The 16244-nt window shown below is 40.1% G+C and overlaps 1 protein-coding gene across 1 annotated transcript in view; it reads right to left on the bottom strand.

Moving 5' to 3' along the window:
• Window positions 1-6316: 6316 nt before the first annotated feature.
• PAK5 (p21 (RAC1) activated kinase 5) overlaps window positions 6317-16244 on the bottom strand; it is a 273491-nt gene continuing 263563 nt past the window's right edge. The window contains exons 8-10 of the mRNA XM_003933206.4: window positions 12977-13102; window positions 11181-11315; window positions 6317-8542 (exon numbers count right to left, since the gene is read on the bottom strand). Coding sequence (XP_003933255.1) covers window positions 8387-8542; window positions 11181-11315; window positions 12977-13102 — 417 coding nt within the window. The 3' untranslated portion in view covers window positions 6317-8386. The remainder of the gene's footprint in view (window positions 8543-11180; window positions 11316-12976; window positions 13103-16244) is intronic.

Here is a 16244-nt window from a genome sequence, read left to right as displayed (position 1 = left end):
AGAGCCCAAACGACACACAACATGTCATTCTCAAAATGTCACAGAGCCCTGGCTCTTTATAAAGTGTTGACTCATGACCACATCCCTGTGTCTAAGCTACTTCAATCTTTCTGAAATCCAAATATCAGTGATTTTTCTACTTGTTATGCGCAGGATGCATAAAAAGCCATTATTAAAATTACTGTTATGATTATCATTATCATTATTGTTTACCATGCCATTTTCACCTAGATATTTTAAAATTACATCTCAAACTCAACCTAGCTGCCTTTGAACCTTGCCTTGTTTCTCTCAGCCCTGTCTTCATCTTTATTATCAACTAAACACGATAAAGGGGAGCCTCATGACGCAGAGCAGGAGCAGTGGTCTCAGGACGCATCAGTGCCTGGCATTCTCCCAGCTCAGAGACTGACTCCACCCAGGCCTCAGCTCTGGACCCTCTCCATGCCCATTGTCATTGCCATTGTGCTACATTTTGCAGCTGCTCCTGGGCCAGGAATAGGATGAGGCTATGGCTCATTTATCTGCATTGCTTCTCAAGCTTCAGAGACAGGGAAGAAAAAACAGATAAACCACAGATGCTCAATTACCCATTGAACTGTCATTTTTCTTTTTTACTGGGATTTTAAACACAAAAGCCTGTGGGCAAAAGAGGATGCTGGGCCTGGTTGCTGGGTCTGTCTGCCTGGAAAAGCCAGGCCAGATGAACCGTATGTGAATTTCTATTGAAGGAGGGTGACTTGGATTTAAATTCAGAGCATGGTTCTTTGCAGGATTCCCTCAGTCCCAGGAAAAAGTTCCCAGTGAAATAACCTCAGAGGGGCAGAGGACACTCGCTTATAATCTGGAGCCTGAGAACACCCTCCAAACTATCATCTCTCTTTTTTTGCCAATTGTCCAATCTTTCCCTTAGCAAAGACTTGGCAAAGCCACGTGGGTGTGGGAAACATCTGAGAAACATGAATGGAGAAAGGGGAGGAACGATAGTAGGAGTGACCTGCAGAGTCTGGGTGAAGCAGCCAGCTGCATGTGTAGGGATGAGTTTTACCAGGCAGGTGGTTCAAACTGGCATTGAGCTCAAACACTTCCCTGGAACAAACACCAAGCCACTTGAGCCAGATACGGCTTAAATTATCGTGTCTCAAAGTATGTTCAAAGGCATCCTGTGTTAGAGTCATCCTAGGAGACCTTTGAAAGATGTTAGTTCTAGGGCATCCTCCCAGACATTGAGAATCTCTGTGGTGATACCCTAGAACCCGCAGTTTCGCTCTGCTCCCCAGGCAATGTTGATGAATAAATATGAAGACTTCTGGTTAAAAAGCCTTTACTATCAGAGTATGTGTAACATTATCTAAATTATTGAGCTTCTCTGGGTTCGTGTTTTTTCATCTGAAAATGAAGCTACTCCTCCATCCTTGTAAATTTATTTGAAGATTCATGAAGCACCTGGAAGTCCCCAGCACACTGCCTGTCACACTGGAGAGGCTATATAAAAATTATCATTAGTGGCATTTTTCTAGCACAGTTCTTAACATGTATGTTCCAATTTTATCTGCCAAACAAGAGGTCATGAAAGATTTGAATGAACTAATACAAAAGCTTTAAATCTGACTTCCACAGTTTTCTATGTCAGTTTATTTTGGATTCAGATCATTTTTTTTTTTTTTGGTTACATCCCATTTCTTTTCTTTTTTTTTATTGCATTTTAGGTTTTGGGGTACATGTGATGAACATGCAAGATTGTTGCATAGGTACACACATAGCAGTGTGGTTTGCTGCCTTCCGTCCCCTCACCTGTATCTGTCATTTCTCCCCATGCTATCTCTTCCCACCTCCCCACCCCCACCCCTCCCCCATTTCCCCCCAACGGACCCCAGTGTGTAGTGCTCCCCTCCCTGTGTCCATGTGTTCTCATTGTTCAACACCCGCCTATGAGTGAGAATATACGGTGTTTGATTTTCTGCTCTTGTGTCAGTTTGCTGAGAATGATGGTTTCCAGGTTCATCCATGTCCCTACAAAGGACGTGAACTCATCGTTTTTGATGGCTGCGTAATATTCCATGGTGTATATGTACCACATTTTCCCTATCCAGTCTATCATCGTTGGGCATTTGGGTTGGTTCCGGGTCTTTACTATTGTAAACAGTGCTGCAATGAACATTCGTGTGCACGTGTCCTTGTAGTAGAATGATTTATAATCCTTTGGATATATACCCAGTAATGGGATTGCTGGGTCAAATGGGATTTCTATTTTTAGGTCCTTGAGGAATCGCCACACTGTCTTCCACAATGGTTGAATTAATTTACATTCCCACCAACAGTGTAAAAGTGTTCCTATTTCTCCACATCCTCTCCAGCATCTGTTGTTTCCCGATTTTTTAATGATCGCCATTCTAACTGGTGTGAGATGGTATCTCGATGTGGTTTTGATTTGCATTTCTCTGAAATACGACATACCTACAACCATCTGATCTTCGACAAACCTGACAAAAACAAGCAATGGGGAAAGGACTCCCTGTTTAATAAATGGTGTTGGAAAAACTGGCAAGCCATGTGCAGAAAGCAGAAACAGGACCCCTTCCTGACGCCTTACACCAAAATTAACTCCAGATGGATTAAAGACTTAAACATCAGACCTAACACCATGAAAACTCTAGAAGAAAATCTAGGCAAAACCATTCAGGACATAGGTGTAGGCAAGGACTTCATGACCAAAACGCCAAAAGCAATGGCAACAATAGCCAAAATAGACAAATGGGACCTAATCAAACTCCACAGCTTCTGCACGGCAAAAGAAACAGTCAGTAGAGTGAATCGGCAACCAACAGAATGGGAAAAAATTTTTGCAGCCTACCCATCTGACAAGGGGCTGATATCCAGAATTTACAAAGAACTAAAGCACATCTACAAGAAAAAAACAAACAAGCCCATTCAAAAATGGGTGAAGGATATGAACAGATACTTTACAAAAGAAGACATACAGGAGGCCAACAAACATATGAAAAAATGCTCATCATCACTGGATTCAGATCATTTTTATGCAGGGATTCCCCTCCACTCCAGCTCAGTAAACTACTCAGTGGTTATCAGTTTTTGGATGAGGGAATCTGCCAGAGTTTATGGACTTTGATGGGAACAATTTACACCTCCAGTTTTTGCTAACCTTAAATGAAAGGTAGAATCTCCTTCAGTGGTGAACGTGGGCATTAAATCCCTGCAGTAGAAGCAGACCAGTGAATTTACCATCAGTAGAAATAGCCACCTTACATTTGTCAGCTATATCACAAAAGAATCATCTATACTCATTACTTAGAAATTGTGGTGGTGATTTGACCCATCAAAAGATCTTGTTACTTAATGCATTATAGCCACATTTTAAAATTTGGATAATTACATGTTAATTGTTTTTTTTTTTTTTGTAAGCCTATGTATTTTACTTTATGCATTTAAAAATCTTTTCTGAGAAGGAGTTTATAAGCTCAGACATCCAAGCAGGTCCAAGGTCAATGGTACTTCAGCTGTCATTTAAAGTGACAGAACTTGTCAGGTTGTCTGCTGGGAAAGGGTTTACAAAGGCATACATGACAGATGAGATTGTGTTTCTTAGCACTGATCTTGTGCTTTCTAGACCCCGCTCTGGGTACCAGGGCACAGCAGTGAACAAAATACATAAGGACTCCTGTCCTCATGGAACTGAAATAATGTGTGTGTGCGTGCTTGTGTGTGTGTGTGTGTGTGTGTGTGTGTGTGTATACGCCCACACGTGCATGTGTGTATAACTGTCTATTTAGGTAGAGTTTGAGCATCCCAAATCTAAAAATCTAAAATCCAAAATGCTTCCAAATTCAAAACTTTTTCAGTGGTTCTTTGCAGGATTCCCTCAGTCCTAGGAAATAGATCCTGAGCATCATGTCAGATGCTCAAATAAAATGCTCACTGGAGCATTTTGGATATCGGGTTTTCAGATTTGGGATGCTCAGTTGGTAAGCATAATGCAAATATTCCAAAATCTGAAAAAAATCCCAAATTCAAAACATTTCTGGTGCCAAGTATTTCAGGTAAGGGATACCCAACCTGTGTTATGATTAATGTACTGTCATTACCTAACTCTTTGGGTCCTTGGTTAACCTAACTAAGGAGAATCATATAAGATCTTTAAGTCTTTCCTAGCTTTATGTTTTTAGAAATGCCGGCAATGATGAGGCGTAATGATCAAAGCATTTGCCCTGTGAAAAAATCTTTCAGGATAATAAATGTCTTTGCTTTTAAAATAGTATATTTTGAACCATAACTCAGCAACCCATAGACTTTCTCGCATCCTCATTTTGTTTTTAGTTAGATCCATTTATATAGGAGACGCTCTCAGGGTCCCATTCATGTTCCCTCAGCCCTTTCTGGAGGTCATGTGCTGTGTCATTTTTAGCAAAGTGAGCAAACTTTGCCCATGTGCTGGGCAAGGAGAGTTGATGCTGTAGGAACAATTCTCCGCCAACGACAGATAAGAGATAATTAAATATGCCAGTATCCCCCTTCAGAAGGACAATTTTCAAGTGTCTCTTGGAAAGTCACCAATAGGATTGAGTCCCGGTTGCTTATTGCAGTATCCCATTCATTAAAACACACTTTCTTGATTTTGTTCTCCTCTTTATCTCATTTCTTCACTCTGCCATGTTAATCTTCCTGACACCATCTCCCAAATAAAGCATTTGTGTCGAAGTCTTTATTCAAGCTCTTCTTTTGGCAGCACCTACACTAAGATAATGTATTCATTTGACTTGGAAACACAACTCAATATGTACACATTTCAACGATCAAATGGACTGATTTTACTGCACAATGTGGATTTGCACTGTGTCATGTCATTTTCACAAAATTTCTTCTGCTTGTACATTTTGTATCTGCTTCAGACAAAATTGATCTTTTCTCTGTCTGGAATTTCATTACCACATTTTTTCGATGACACTGTACTGTTCATGTGATCAGTTTGGCCAAGCAGTCTGAACTCACTGAGTTATTAACTTCATGGTATGATTTACTTTTCCATTGACTGCTATTAAATATGTTCTTCCCCAGGGATAAAGGGAACATGACTGTAACTCAGTCTGACTCCATCTGCCTAATCTAGTTTGAAACTCAATCTCATTCTAATTCAAAAATAACACATCTCTCCTTTGCTTTGTTAAACTTCTACTAGAGGAAGAGGTAGCAACTGGGAGGTAGTGGCAGAATACATGGTGTGCTCTTGTGTTCTCCCTTTCTCTTAAATACTTTCTTCAAATCATGGGGTCTCACACTAACACATAGCCCTATTCTATGTGGACCAGTAGGGAAGGGAGGTTCCAGTAAACTAGCTGGCTGTAGTCAGCTGCCTTGGAGATGCTATTAAAGGAAGGGGAGAGGACTGAGTCTCATTTTGGTTCTGCTGAAAGCTACAGCTTCTGCTGTTAGGAGTGATCTTTGCGTAGATGACATATGTGGTTTTCAGAGTAAAAATCAGCTCTACCTTGACCCTGTCTCCCTGCAGAAAAGCAGCCATATCTCCCTTCAGTTGTTCCCATGGTGCATGCCTCCAATGCACTCTGCAGGGTGAGCATCCTGTTACTTAGTTAAGTGGTTTGACACATTCCCTGCTGTCCTCTCCATGTTCCATCAGACATGGTCAAGGAAACGCCATGTCTCCCTCCATGCTCAGTAAAGGCAGAGGAGACCTGTCTAGGGGAGGTTGCCTCCACCTTTGTCCGCCCTGACACACGATATACAATGCGTTTTTTCATCCTGCTAGCTCAGGCTACTTTCTGAGGGTTTTCACCTTCCAATATTTCTGGATGGGAAATAGGCTGTTTATATACAAGTTCCCCCCATCCCCCAGCTTCACGAGATCAATGTTAATGTCTCCCTCGTCACCCAAAGTGGAAGAGAAAGCCCAACATTCTCTTCTAAGCTCCCAGACGGCTCTCACTACACCCTCTTGAATCCAGGTCGTTTTTTCATCTTTTGTTAATAAGAGTTCTCAGATCAGTTTAGCATCTTTGGAACAGGGAAGTGGAATGAGAGTCCTTAGCCCTGAACCTGGCTTTCCTTGAACTTGGCCTTCCAGAATTTCATAATTTTTTTTTTCAGTAGTGGTATCTATATCACGATCTTACACTATTTACAACCTCTGGGGATGGGAATATTTGTCTTTAGGTCATGTCATCACGATGTTACATACAACTTTGTACCAACTCATTTGCACTCTCCAGCATCACAAATAAATCATTCTTGGTTATTCAAGAAAATAAATTTGGGAAATGACTGCTTCCAATAACACAATGGGGAAAAGGCAAACATTGATTTTTATTTGCAAATGCAGTTTCTGCCAATAGTTAGTGCTCACAAAACCTTTTAAGCTACAGTAACTTTTGGTAAACTTAATGAATACTTTAAAAAATACCCGATGGTAAGAAAATTACAGAAAAATTTCCATTACGTTGTCAAAAATGTTTGGAATCCAAAATCCATTATTTTCTGCAATAGTTTTTAATGTTTGTTCTGGTTTAAAAAGATTTTCTTTTTCTTTTCTTTCTACTTCTACATAGTCCTTGTTAAATTAATACAATCTGTCTCATGAACATTTAGGACTGCCATCTTCTGGGTTTACATTGTTTTTATTCTTACATATTTATATTAATACTTTAATATTTTACATAAAACATTGATTTGCTGTGTTTTATGAAACGAAATCATAGATCCTATTTATGGAGGCATTTCCAGTTTGAAGGAAAACTGAAAATCGAATCAGTAGAAGGTCATTTTATGCCTTTGTTCCTTTTTAGCAGTAATAAATAATTAGCAACCTATTAATTACAAAAATTCTTAATTATGCTCAGAGCAACCAGAGTGCTATCACAAATTTAAATTCATATTTGTTACAGTATGTGAAATAGTTAAGAAAAGCCTCTGTTTTTCCAGTTTGGTAACAAATGGCTTTTTTTCTGATGCATAATTAATAGAAACTAATGATGACTATGTAGCTCTTCCAGAGTTTTAACGGCAAATCTATATTGGCCTACAGTTAACATGCAAATTCATTCAACAAGCAACACAAAATGTATTGTAGTAGTCATTCATTTTTATCAACATTCAAGAAGATCTAGACAGCAGCACGACTCTCCTATGTCGGAAACACATTATAACATGGGCACAACTGAAGTCAGATCATACCTGGTAAAATACCCTCTTGCTAATTCATCCTCTAGAGTCAGTTCAGACTTCCAGCACAATACGTGAACAATAGCGATTAATATTGTGGTACAAAGGTAAATACAGACAAGAGTTTGGTGTGCTAGCATACAGAGTTTTAAAAACGTTGACAAACAAAACCAAACGTCTTGCCCTGTTCTCTCCTCTCCCTTTGTGAGCCTGGAATTCTCATGGTCTCACTGAAACATTCTATTTGGGGAACTGAGTCCAATGATCCTAGCACTGAAATTGCTCCCTGGGAGGGACATCTGGCCACAGGGGAACATTGTACCTGTTTGAGAAAGGGCACTGAGGCAAACAGTGGTGTGCAAAAAATGGTTTGCTACTAGAGGCCTTGATGGAAAGTGATTTTAAAAAATATTTAGCTTTATTCCCAAGGAGTGGTATACTGTGGCTCAAATTTTATTTTGTTATTTTTGGTTGGATTAATGAAATGTGCACACTATCACCATCACTCTTAATTCTTCTTCCATGAAATAAGACACTTGTTAGCATAAGAAAGATATTTTACTAAAGCTGACGGTGATTGAGAGTCATTCAGTATTCAAAGTTCCTAAAGAATCATTGGTTCTCTTAAAGGGATAAAAAAGTAGGAAAGGCTTTGTTCAAACTCCTGCTAGTAAACAAGTATTACTTCAACTGATACAATGGCTACATGACATCAAAGTACTATAAATTATCAAAACTATCGTACAGAAAAATTACAAATTCGTTGCAAAATACATTATACTGCTACCATTAAGAAAAAAGTGCTTTTTGTTTTCCTTTCTTTCTTTTTTTTTTTTTTTGCCAGAAAAGTATTCTTTCAATATAGAAAATCCTACGTGTTACCCTGCATGTGGCTAGGATATATCATAACGGAGTTTGTACGGAGTCCTTCTGATTTGCTGGAAGAAGGGCTGAAAAATATAATAAAGACTTATTAACGCCGTGCTCCAAAAGACCACGCCAGCTCTCAGTGGAGAGATGCCTATTTAAGACACAAGAAGATGCCCTGGTCTGTCGAACCCTGCCGGTCATCACACTGTCCCACCAATTGGCTGGTCTAGAATGCACAGGCCTTTTGCATGTTCTGTGTTTCCTTTTGTTCTCCTGAATTATTCTCATGTCCTCATCTAGCTTTGCCACCTAATGAATCTTCTGCTCAGTGATGTCTGTATTGTCTCATGAGGGGGACAATGCAAGATGGTGGACCTGCTAGTTTTAAGAATGGATGTCCAAGGAGTTCCTGGGCTGTTGCTCTCTGAGAAGGCTCCCTCACCAACATCAGGTCTAGAAATCCCCGGAGCACTGAAGAAACCTGTGAAAACAGATACCAATTTGAGGACTAACACAGACACCCAAACCAGTCCCCAGAATGTTTTCCCCATTCAATCTATCAACAACTTCAAACTCCAGAAAGATGTTAGGAAAGCAAAACAGGTCTTGCCTTTGTTAACAGTTCATGTTTCCTTACCTTTTTCAAATTTGAAATAATAGGTATAAATGGCAGCTCAACTAAGACTGAAAACTTACTTACTAAATTAAATAACAGTGGCAAACACAGTGATAAGAGCAGCTACTACAAAGTTTTTACTATGTGCAGGTACAGATCACACATGCCTGATAAAGCATCGTAAGCATAAAAAGGGAACTGTTTTATTTTTCTAGTAACTGCAGCCTCACAGGCTCTGTGGAACCCTTTTCTTTAAGAGAAACAAACTTCTATAAGGATATCTGACACATCTCAATTTTTTTTCTTTGAAGGTCTTGTAATTTACTTTTCCAAGGTGTATCTTACATTATGCATATATTTAGAGATGAGTCTCACTAGGTTGCCCAGGTTCAAACTCCTTTGCTCAAGTGATCCTCCCATCTCAGCCTCCTGAGTAGCTTGGAGTACAAGCATGTGCCACCATGCCCAGCTTCCACTGCACAAATACTAAGTGTATGGTGCAATAGATTTTTACATACATTTACCCCTATTTACTTTCTACTCCTATCAAGGTATAGAACTTTTCTACCATTCTAGGAAGCTGCTTTTAGGTCCCCTTCCTGCCAACCCCCATCTCCCAGCAAAAGGTCACCACAATCTTAATTTCTAATAGCACAAATTAGTTTTGCTTACTTTTGTGATTTATCGAAATGAAGTTATATATTGTGATTTCATCTCCATCTGGCTTCTTTCACTCAACACTGTATCTGTGAGATTCATCCCCTATGTGTGGCAAAGGTTATATCTTTTAAATTACCGTGTAATGTTCATTGTCCAATTATACCACACATCATTTATCCATTTGGAAAACAACCGTGGGCTGGTTTCCAGTTTTTAAAACCATTAGGATTAAAGTTGTTCTTGTAAATGGTTTTGAAGAACACTGGCACTTAGTGGATGTAAGACTATTTTCATATAGTATATTTTTAGTCACTTTTCATTATTTCAACTTAGTGCAATCCAATATAATTTCAATCTCTCTCTCTCTTTTTTTTTTTTTTTTTTTTTTTTTTTTTTTTTTTTGCAGGTCTATGCAACCTATATGAGTGATTCTACTAGGGCTCTTCGCTAAGATTTAGGGGTAAGGAAGGAAGAGATATTACCATCACAAACAATTCTCCTCCAAAAGGCAGTCTCACACTCTTATTTATTGTCATGAAATAGATGAGAGGAGAGGTGTGTATGGGGGCAGCGTTTATAGTAGTGGCCCTGCAGAAATGGTCTTCTGAGCAAGTCCTGTGGAAATCTGGCAGCTCCCACAGTGGTGATTCTTGGATGGAGCATTATTATTTTCTGAGCTTGTCCTAACTGGCAATCCTTAGAAAACAGGAAAGACCCCACTTATTCTCTTAGATGCATTATATTAACCATGACCTTCATTGCTCTGTACAATCTAGCCCCTGCCCATCTCTCTGACAAGGCCTGCCTTTTTCCCCTTGCTCACCTTACTCCAGCCATATAAGCCTTCTTTCTTGGCTTAAGACTTTTCCACTTAATGCTCCCTTTGCCTGGGATATTTTTCTCCAAGATCTTTGCATGGCTTGTGTCTTCTTCCTATTCAGGTCCCAGCTCAGTTGATCCCTCTCTAGAAAGGGCTTCCTTCACTCTTCAGCCTAAACCAGTCATATGATTTGGCTCTGTGTCCCCACCTCACCTCAAATTGTAATCCCTGTATGTCAAGGGAGGGACCTGGTGGAAGGTAATTGGGTCATGGGGGTAGTTTCTGTCATGCTGTTTTCAAGGTAGTGAGGGGATTCTCGTGAGAGCTATAGTTGTATAAGCATATGGCATTTCCCCTGTGCTCTCTCTCACCTGCCACCATGTAAGACACAACTTGCTTCCCCTTTGCCTTCTGCCATGATTGTAAGTTGTGATTCTAAGGCCTCTCCAGTCTTGTGGAACTGTGAGTCAATTAAATCTCTTTTATTTGAAAATTATCCAGTCTTGGGTATTTCTTCATAGCAGTGTAAAAACAGACTCATACAACCAGCTTTCAATCCCCTCTCCTGTGCACTCCATCACATCACAGCACAGTTTTTTTTTTAGTACGCACTCTGTTTTATTCATCTGTTTATGGTTTATTATCTGTTTCCCCAACCAAAATGCAAGCTCTGTAAGAGTCAGAAAATCTAGAGTCATGCACAGTGATATCCCCAGCTCTTAGACATCCCCAGCATGTAATAGATGCTCAGTGAATGGGTATGACATAGAGCACCTGATTTACTCTTCTAACCAACCCCTTAAGATAGAAGCCAATTGTAACCCATTTTATAGATGAAGAACTTTGGTGTAGAAAAGGGTGAGTTACTTGCCCCATAAAAGAATGGAAGAAAAGAGTTTCAAGCCGAAGTGACTATTTCCAAAGTCCATGCCCATAAACCAGGATCTCCCTGCTAGATGTGATAAGCCAGTCTTAAAAATCCAGAAACTGTTCTGAACTTCCGCAACAGCTGCTGCTTCTCACCTTGTGTAGGTCCTTCACTCTTGGAGGTAAACTGTCCCTGATCCTCCGCATTGCCTGGAGAGGGGGCTCATTGAAGTAAGGGGGCTCGCCATCGATCATTTCAATCACCATGATCCCGAGGGACCAGATGTCCACCTGTTAGGCACACCTCACTGGTTAGATCAGGCAAGGAGAACATTCTGAAATGTCAAGTGTGTCCACAGAACCCAAGAGATCAATACTCATTCATAAATGAATATGGTATTTGTAACCTGTCAACATTTACAATACAGATTTATAGGCTAAACTGCTGGGTTACTGAGTTTTTGCTAACAATCTTTGCTTTTTATGGACAAATTCAATGAAGCTTCCACCCATCAGAAATAAATGAATATCTTAACATTCTAAAGTTTAGTAGTTTAATTTTTACTCTGTTAACTTTAGTAGTAAACTGTCTAACAGGGCAGATGAGAAAATCACCCAGTTTAATATCGTAAAAATAGAGAATAAAATTGTATTTAAACTGTAAGCAAATAAGAAAGTTTTGACACATTTGTAACAAACTGCAAAGAGCTACCTCGCAGGACGCAGAATATATTCTGATTCCTTTATTAATTTGCTTTTAAAAATAGTTCTTTTCTCCCCTACTTTGGGATTTCCTCCCCCTACCTTTTATTATCATTTCAAAACAGCCTGCATAAAACCTTGCTTTACAAAAGCATTTTCAGGGATTGGAGAAAAGGAAAGGAGGAGATGACAAGCAATTCTTTCTGAGTAAAGAATGAGAAGTCAGGACAATGAGGAGCCATCACTGTGCTATAAATTCCCAGTCCCACTCACTTCCCCTTTACGGCCTCATTATAGCTCTTATCTGTTCAATGTATTGCCATTATTATCCCTTGGAGTGACCTTCACCAAGAATTTATCTCTCAGGACTACAGTGAGAAAAACAAGTTGAGAACTCATCCAAGGTCAAGCAAACAAGAGAAAGAGAAAGATTCTGCCTTAACTTATGACCATGTCATTAGCTCACTGCCATGTCTTCTCATGCTTCTCTTCTCCCAGAATCACCATCTGCCCCATCACGTGTGGAAACACCATGCCTAGCCAAAATATACCCCTTGGCTTCCACCTGTATGCAGCCTTATGTGCCTCTGAGTTTCCACCCATGCTATTACTTCCTAAGAAGGCCCTTCCTCTACTCCTTCTGACCCTGCATTTTCACATCTCCAAGCCCTACCCCTTAAAAGATTATGAGTGATTGTTTTCATTCCAGTGGAAACAGAAATTGTGCCATGTTTTTGACTATGATATAATATTCACATACAATTTTCTTTCCTTTGAGAAAACACTGTGCAGGTCTTTCATTGTAAACTGTGTTGAAAACGTTTGCTCATTTAAATATCACCTCTAGTTTGTGGCACTTTCTTTGATCCTCTTTCCTTCTTCTGGATCCTCATGCCTGCTCATCTTCAGCCACTTTGCAAGTTGCATTGCCTTGCTTTGTGTGTCCCTGCCACTGAGAGTGGGATCAGAGTCGGAGTGACTTTCTCACAATGTTCACTGTTTATTGCAGCTGGATAAATACTGCAGCAGTTTATTGCAGTTGGATAAATACTGCAATGATCTGCCCAGGAGTGGCCAGGTTCCCTCCTGCCACAGCCTACCTATTCTGTGCCTCATCTAGTGAGTGGGGATCAAAGATGGAGTCAAAAGTCACTGCTTCTATCTCCTGTGGTCACCAACTATCTAAACCAATTTGTCTCTGAGCCTGCCCCCTGTCCTGCCCCTCCTGACTATGACTGTGACCCCCTTACCTCTGTCCCATAAGGTAGCCTAGAAATCACCTCAGGGGCCATCCAGTAGGGAGTGCCAACCAATGATTTCCTCTTTGGCACCTCTTTGGAAACTTGAGCACAGAAACCAAAATCAGATAACTTTATCTGAAAAGGAAAGAAATGCAACAAACTAGCAATTTTAAAACAATGTCTGCTAGACATGAAAATACAAACATGGAGAGTTTCAAATTTATAACAAAACAGTCTCATCAACAAGCCTTGGACATATCAGAGGAGGGACTGTCAGACCCTTTTATTGGAAAGGCATGGTCCATTTTAACGGGGACACTTCTGCCAGGCCCATCAGGATCAACTTCCAAATGTCTAAACTCCTGCTGCTTACATTACTTCTATAAAATGATGAAACAACAACAAAAAATCTTTACCTATTAAATACACCCAAAACAAAAAAATGGTTACATCCCAAGCCCACAAGTTTAATTTAATGTAACAGATGATGCTTTCATATACATAAATTACTATTCTCAATGTGAATTTTGAACAAACTGATGTAATTTAGGTTCTTTTGAGTTGAGTACATTTTAGATTTCTACATACCATGAGGTGAATCAAAGAACCATCTCTTTTCTATACTTGAAATATTGCAAGACCTTTGTCTATTCAGGATGTGGAAATGTCACTTTTAGTACTGGATTCCCTACCCTTTTTGGTTTGCTCTTTTGTCCATGACAATTGAAGCTGCCGACGTGAACATCAGTGCAAGTGGAAACAGGCGTAGAATTTGGGTGTCAGCACTTGATTGTTAGGGGGTTAAGGTGGTTATCCTAAGGGCTCAGGGCCATAGCATGAGAAAAGAAGACCATATTTGAAATACTGGGCACCTGGGACAGATGAAATTGAAGTATTATTGGAGACTGAAGAGAAAGATATTAAGAAATCAGTGAAACAATGGAGAATAAATTGGGAAAGCCAAGGTGGTGACAGCAGCAGCTGGGACCCAACAGGGAGATGAAACCAGGTAAGAATTGAGAGCCGCTGTTGTGCTTGGCAATGAGGGCACCCCTAGTAGCCTGTAGTTTCAGGTTGAGTCGATGGTGGAATCCAGAGAGTAGTCAGGTAGATCTCAGTCAGACTGCTTTTCAAGAAATGAGATGTATTTTAATACAGATAGAAGAAACCCAGCAGTTACAAATGTGGTGAATATGATAATGATGACAATGATAATTATTACCATTCTCCTTAGTGGGTTGAATGTCTCCCAGAATTCACATCCATCCAAACCACAGCATGTGATCTTATTTGGAAAAGGGTCTTTGCAGACATAATTAGTGAAGGTGAGGTCATACTGGATTGGGGACAGGCCCCAAATCCCATGACTAAAAATAGGAGAGGACGCAAACACACAGAGAAGAAGACCATGTGAAGACAAAGCAGAGACTGGAGGGATGAGTGTACAAGCCAATCAACACCAAGGATTGCCACAACCACCAGAAACTAGGAGAAAGGTACGTAAAGCTTCTCCCTCAGAGCTTCCTGACAGAATCAACATTGCTAATACCTTGATTTTGGACCTCTGGACTCTTGAACTGTGAGAATACATTTCATGCAGAGAAAAGAAAATGCCACTTAATTGGTAGCAATTTGTTACAGCAGTCCTAGAAAATGAATACACTCACTGAGCTCGTACTACCTGCCAGGTAACATTATATTACATGTATTATCCCATTTGACTGCTCACAGGAAACTAACAAGCTAGGAAATATTATTATCTCCATTTTACAGAGAAGTAAGCCAAAGGATAGAAGTGGTTAGGCCACTTTGCCAAAGATACAGAACTAATTAGTAGAAGAGCCAAGATTCAGGAATTTAACCACCACTCTGTACTGAAGAACAAAGTTACAGGCTGAAAGAAGGAGTTATTGGAGTGGTAGATGTTGAAGAAAGAAGAGAGAGTGAGGGTTAACTGATGATAGGGTTTTTAAAGCATCCCTTCAGGAAGGTGGGATGGGATCCAGGGTCTTGCTACTTAAAGCATCATCTTCTTCAACAGCAGTAGTAGCAGCGGCAGCAGCAGTGTTACCTGGGAGCTTGTTAGACTTGCAGAACCTCAGGCCCCACCCCAAACCTACTGAAGTTACAGTTTCCACTTTAAAAAGATCCCCAGGCCACTGGTATACACAATATAACTTGAATCATAGGAGACCACAGTTCAGCCATGAAACAGAAGAGGAAGGAGGTCACATGAACAGGTGAGGATGAAGGGGCATTTATTTGCACAGAGTCTCATCTCTTTAGCATTTGGACAAAAGCCTTAATGTTTTCACCATGCCCTGTCTTCCTTCTGCTGACCTAAACACTCTGCAGTCCATCTGAATGGCTTTTGAAGTCCTGCATAATCTGGTGCCTTTTCACATAGCCAACCTCATTCCTCATGGCCTTCTGCACACACTGAAACCACACCTAGGGACCAGGGTTGTTCCTGGAATGTAGGATTTCTAGTGCTAAAACCCAGAAAGTTCTGGGCAAATCAGAAAGAGGTCATCTTACGATGTATTCCCAACTCTGAGTTTTTGTTGATGGCTTTTCTTGCATATTCAATTCTTAGGCATACATCAAGGGCTTTATCAAATCTAACATTCTCCAGAATTCTTCTCAGAAGGCCATGTTGATCTCTCTTCTTTCCAAATTCAGAAAACTTAGCAAGCACTCAATCCTGAACTGTTTTCTGGTGCTGATTTTCTGCCTCTATCTAGAGATGACCTTTCTCGGGGGCTACAGCTCTGCTTTCTGATTGCAGAGCCTTACTATGTTCCTTAAGTGCTGGCAAACAGTACAAACTCAGATAACACATGTGACTAGATTTATTTTATATTGACATACATACATAGTTCATCAGGTGACAGAAGACACATTGAAGCTCTTTCTGAAAACATCAAAAACATATGGAAGATAGCTGTTTCTAGAATCAAAGTTGGAACACAGATGAAATGAAAGTAACATTTTGGAAATTATTAATGTGATTTTTTCTTTTTCCATTTCCTTGTTCATGATATTCTCACTAATTGGCTTAAGGCCAGTGATTTGGACAATAGTGGTATGATTTGAACTGGAAGGGTTAGATTATTCCCAATGAAATGCTAGAGAAAGCTGGTTTAGTAGAGAGGTGATCTTCTCAATTGCTTATCAAGAATCAACCCCAGAGGACTCAGATCATAGAATTTCCCATATAGTATGAAGAAGAGGGCCTTGTAGCCATGATAGCTGGTCCATAATCCTTGGTGCCCTA

The sequence above is a fragment of the Saimiri boliviensis genome, chromosome 9 (assembly GCF_048565385.1).
Source record: "Saimiri boliviensis isolate mSaiBol1 chromosome 9, mSaiBol1.pri, whole genome shotgun sequence".
NCBI lineage: Eukaryota > Metazoa > Chordata > Mammalia > Primates > Cebidae > Saimiri > Saimiri boliviensis.
Note: the sequence above shows the minus strand (reverse complement) of the source record. Positions and strands in the feature narration are given on the sequence as shown.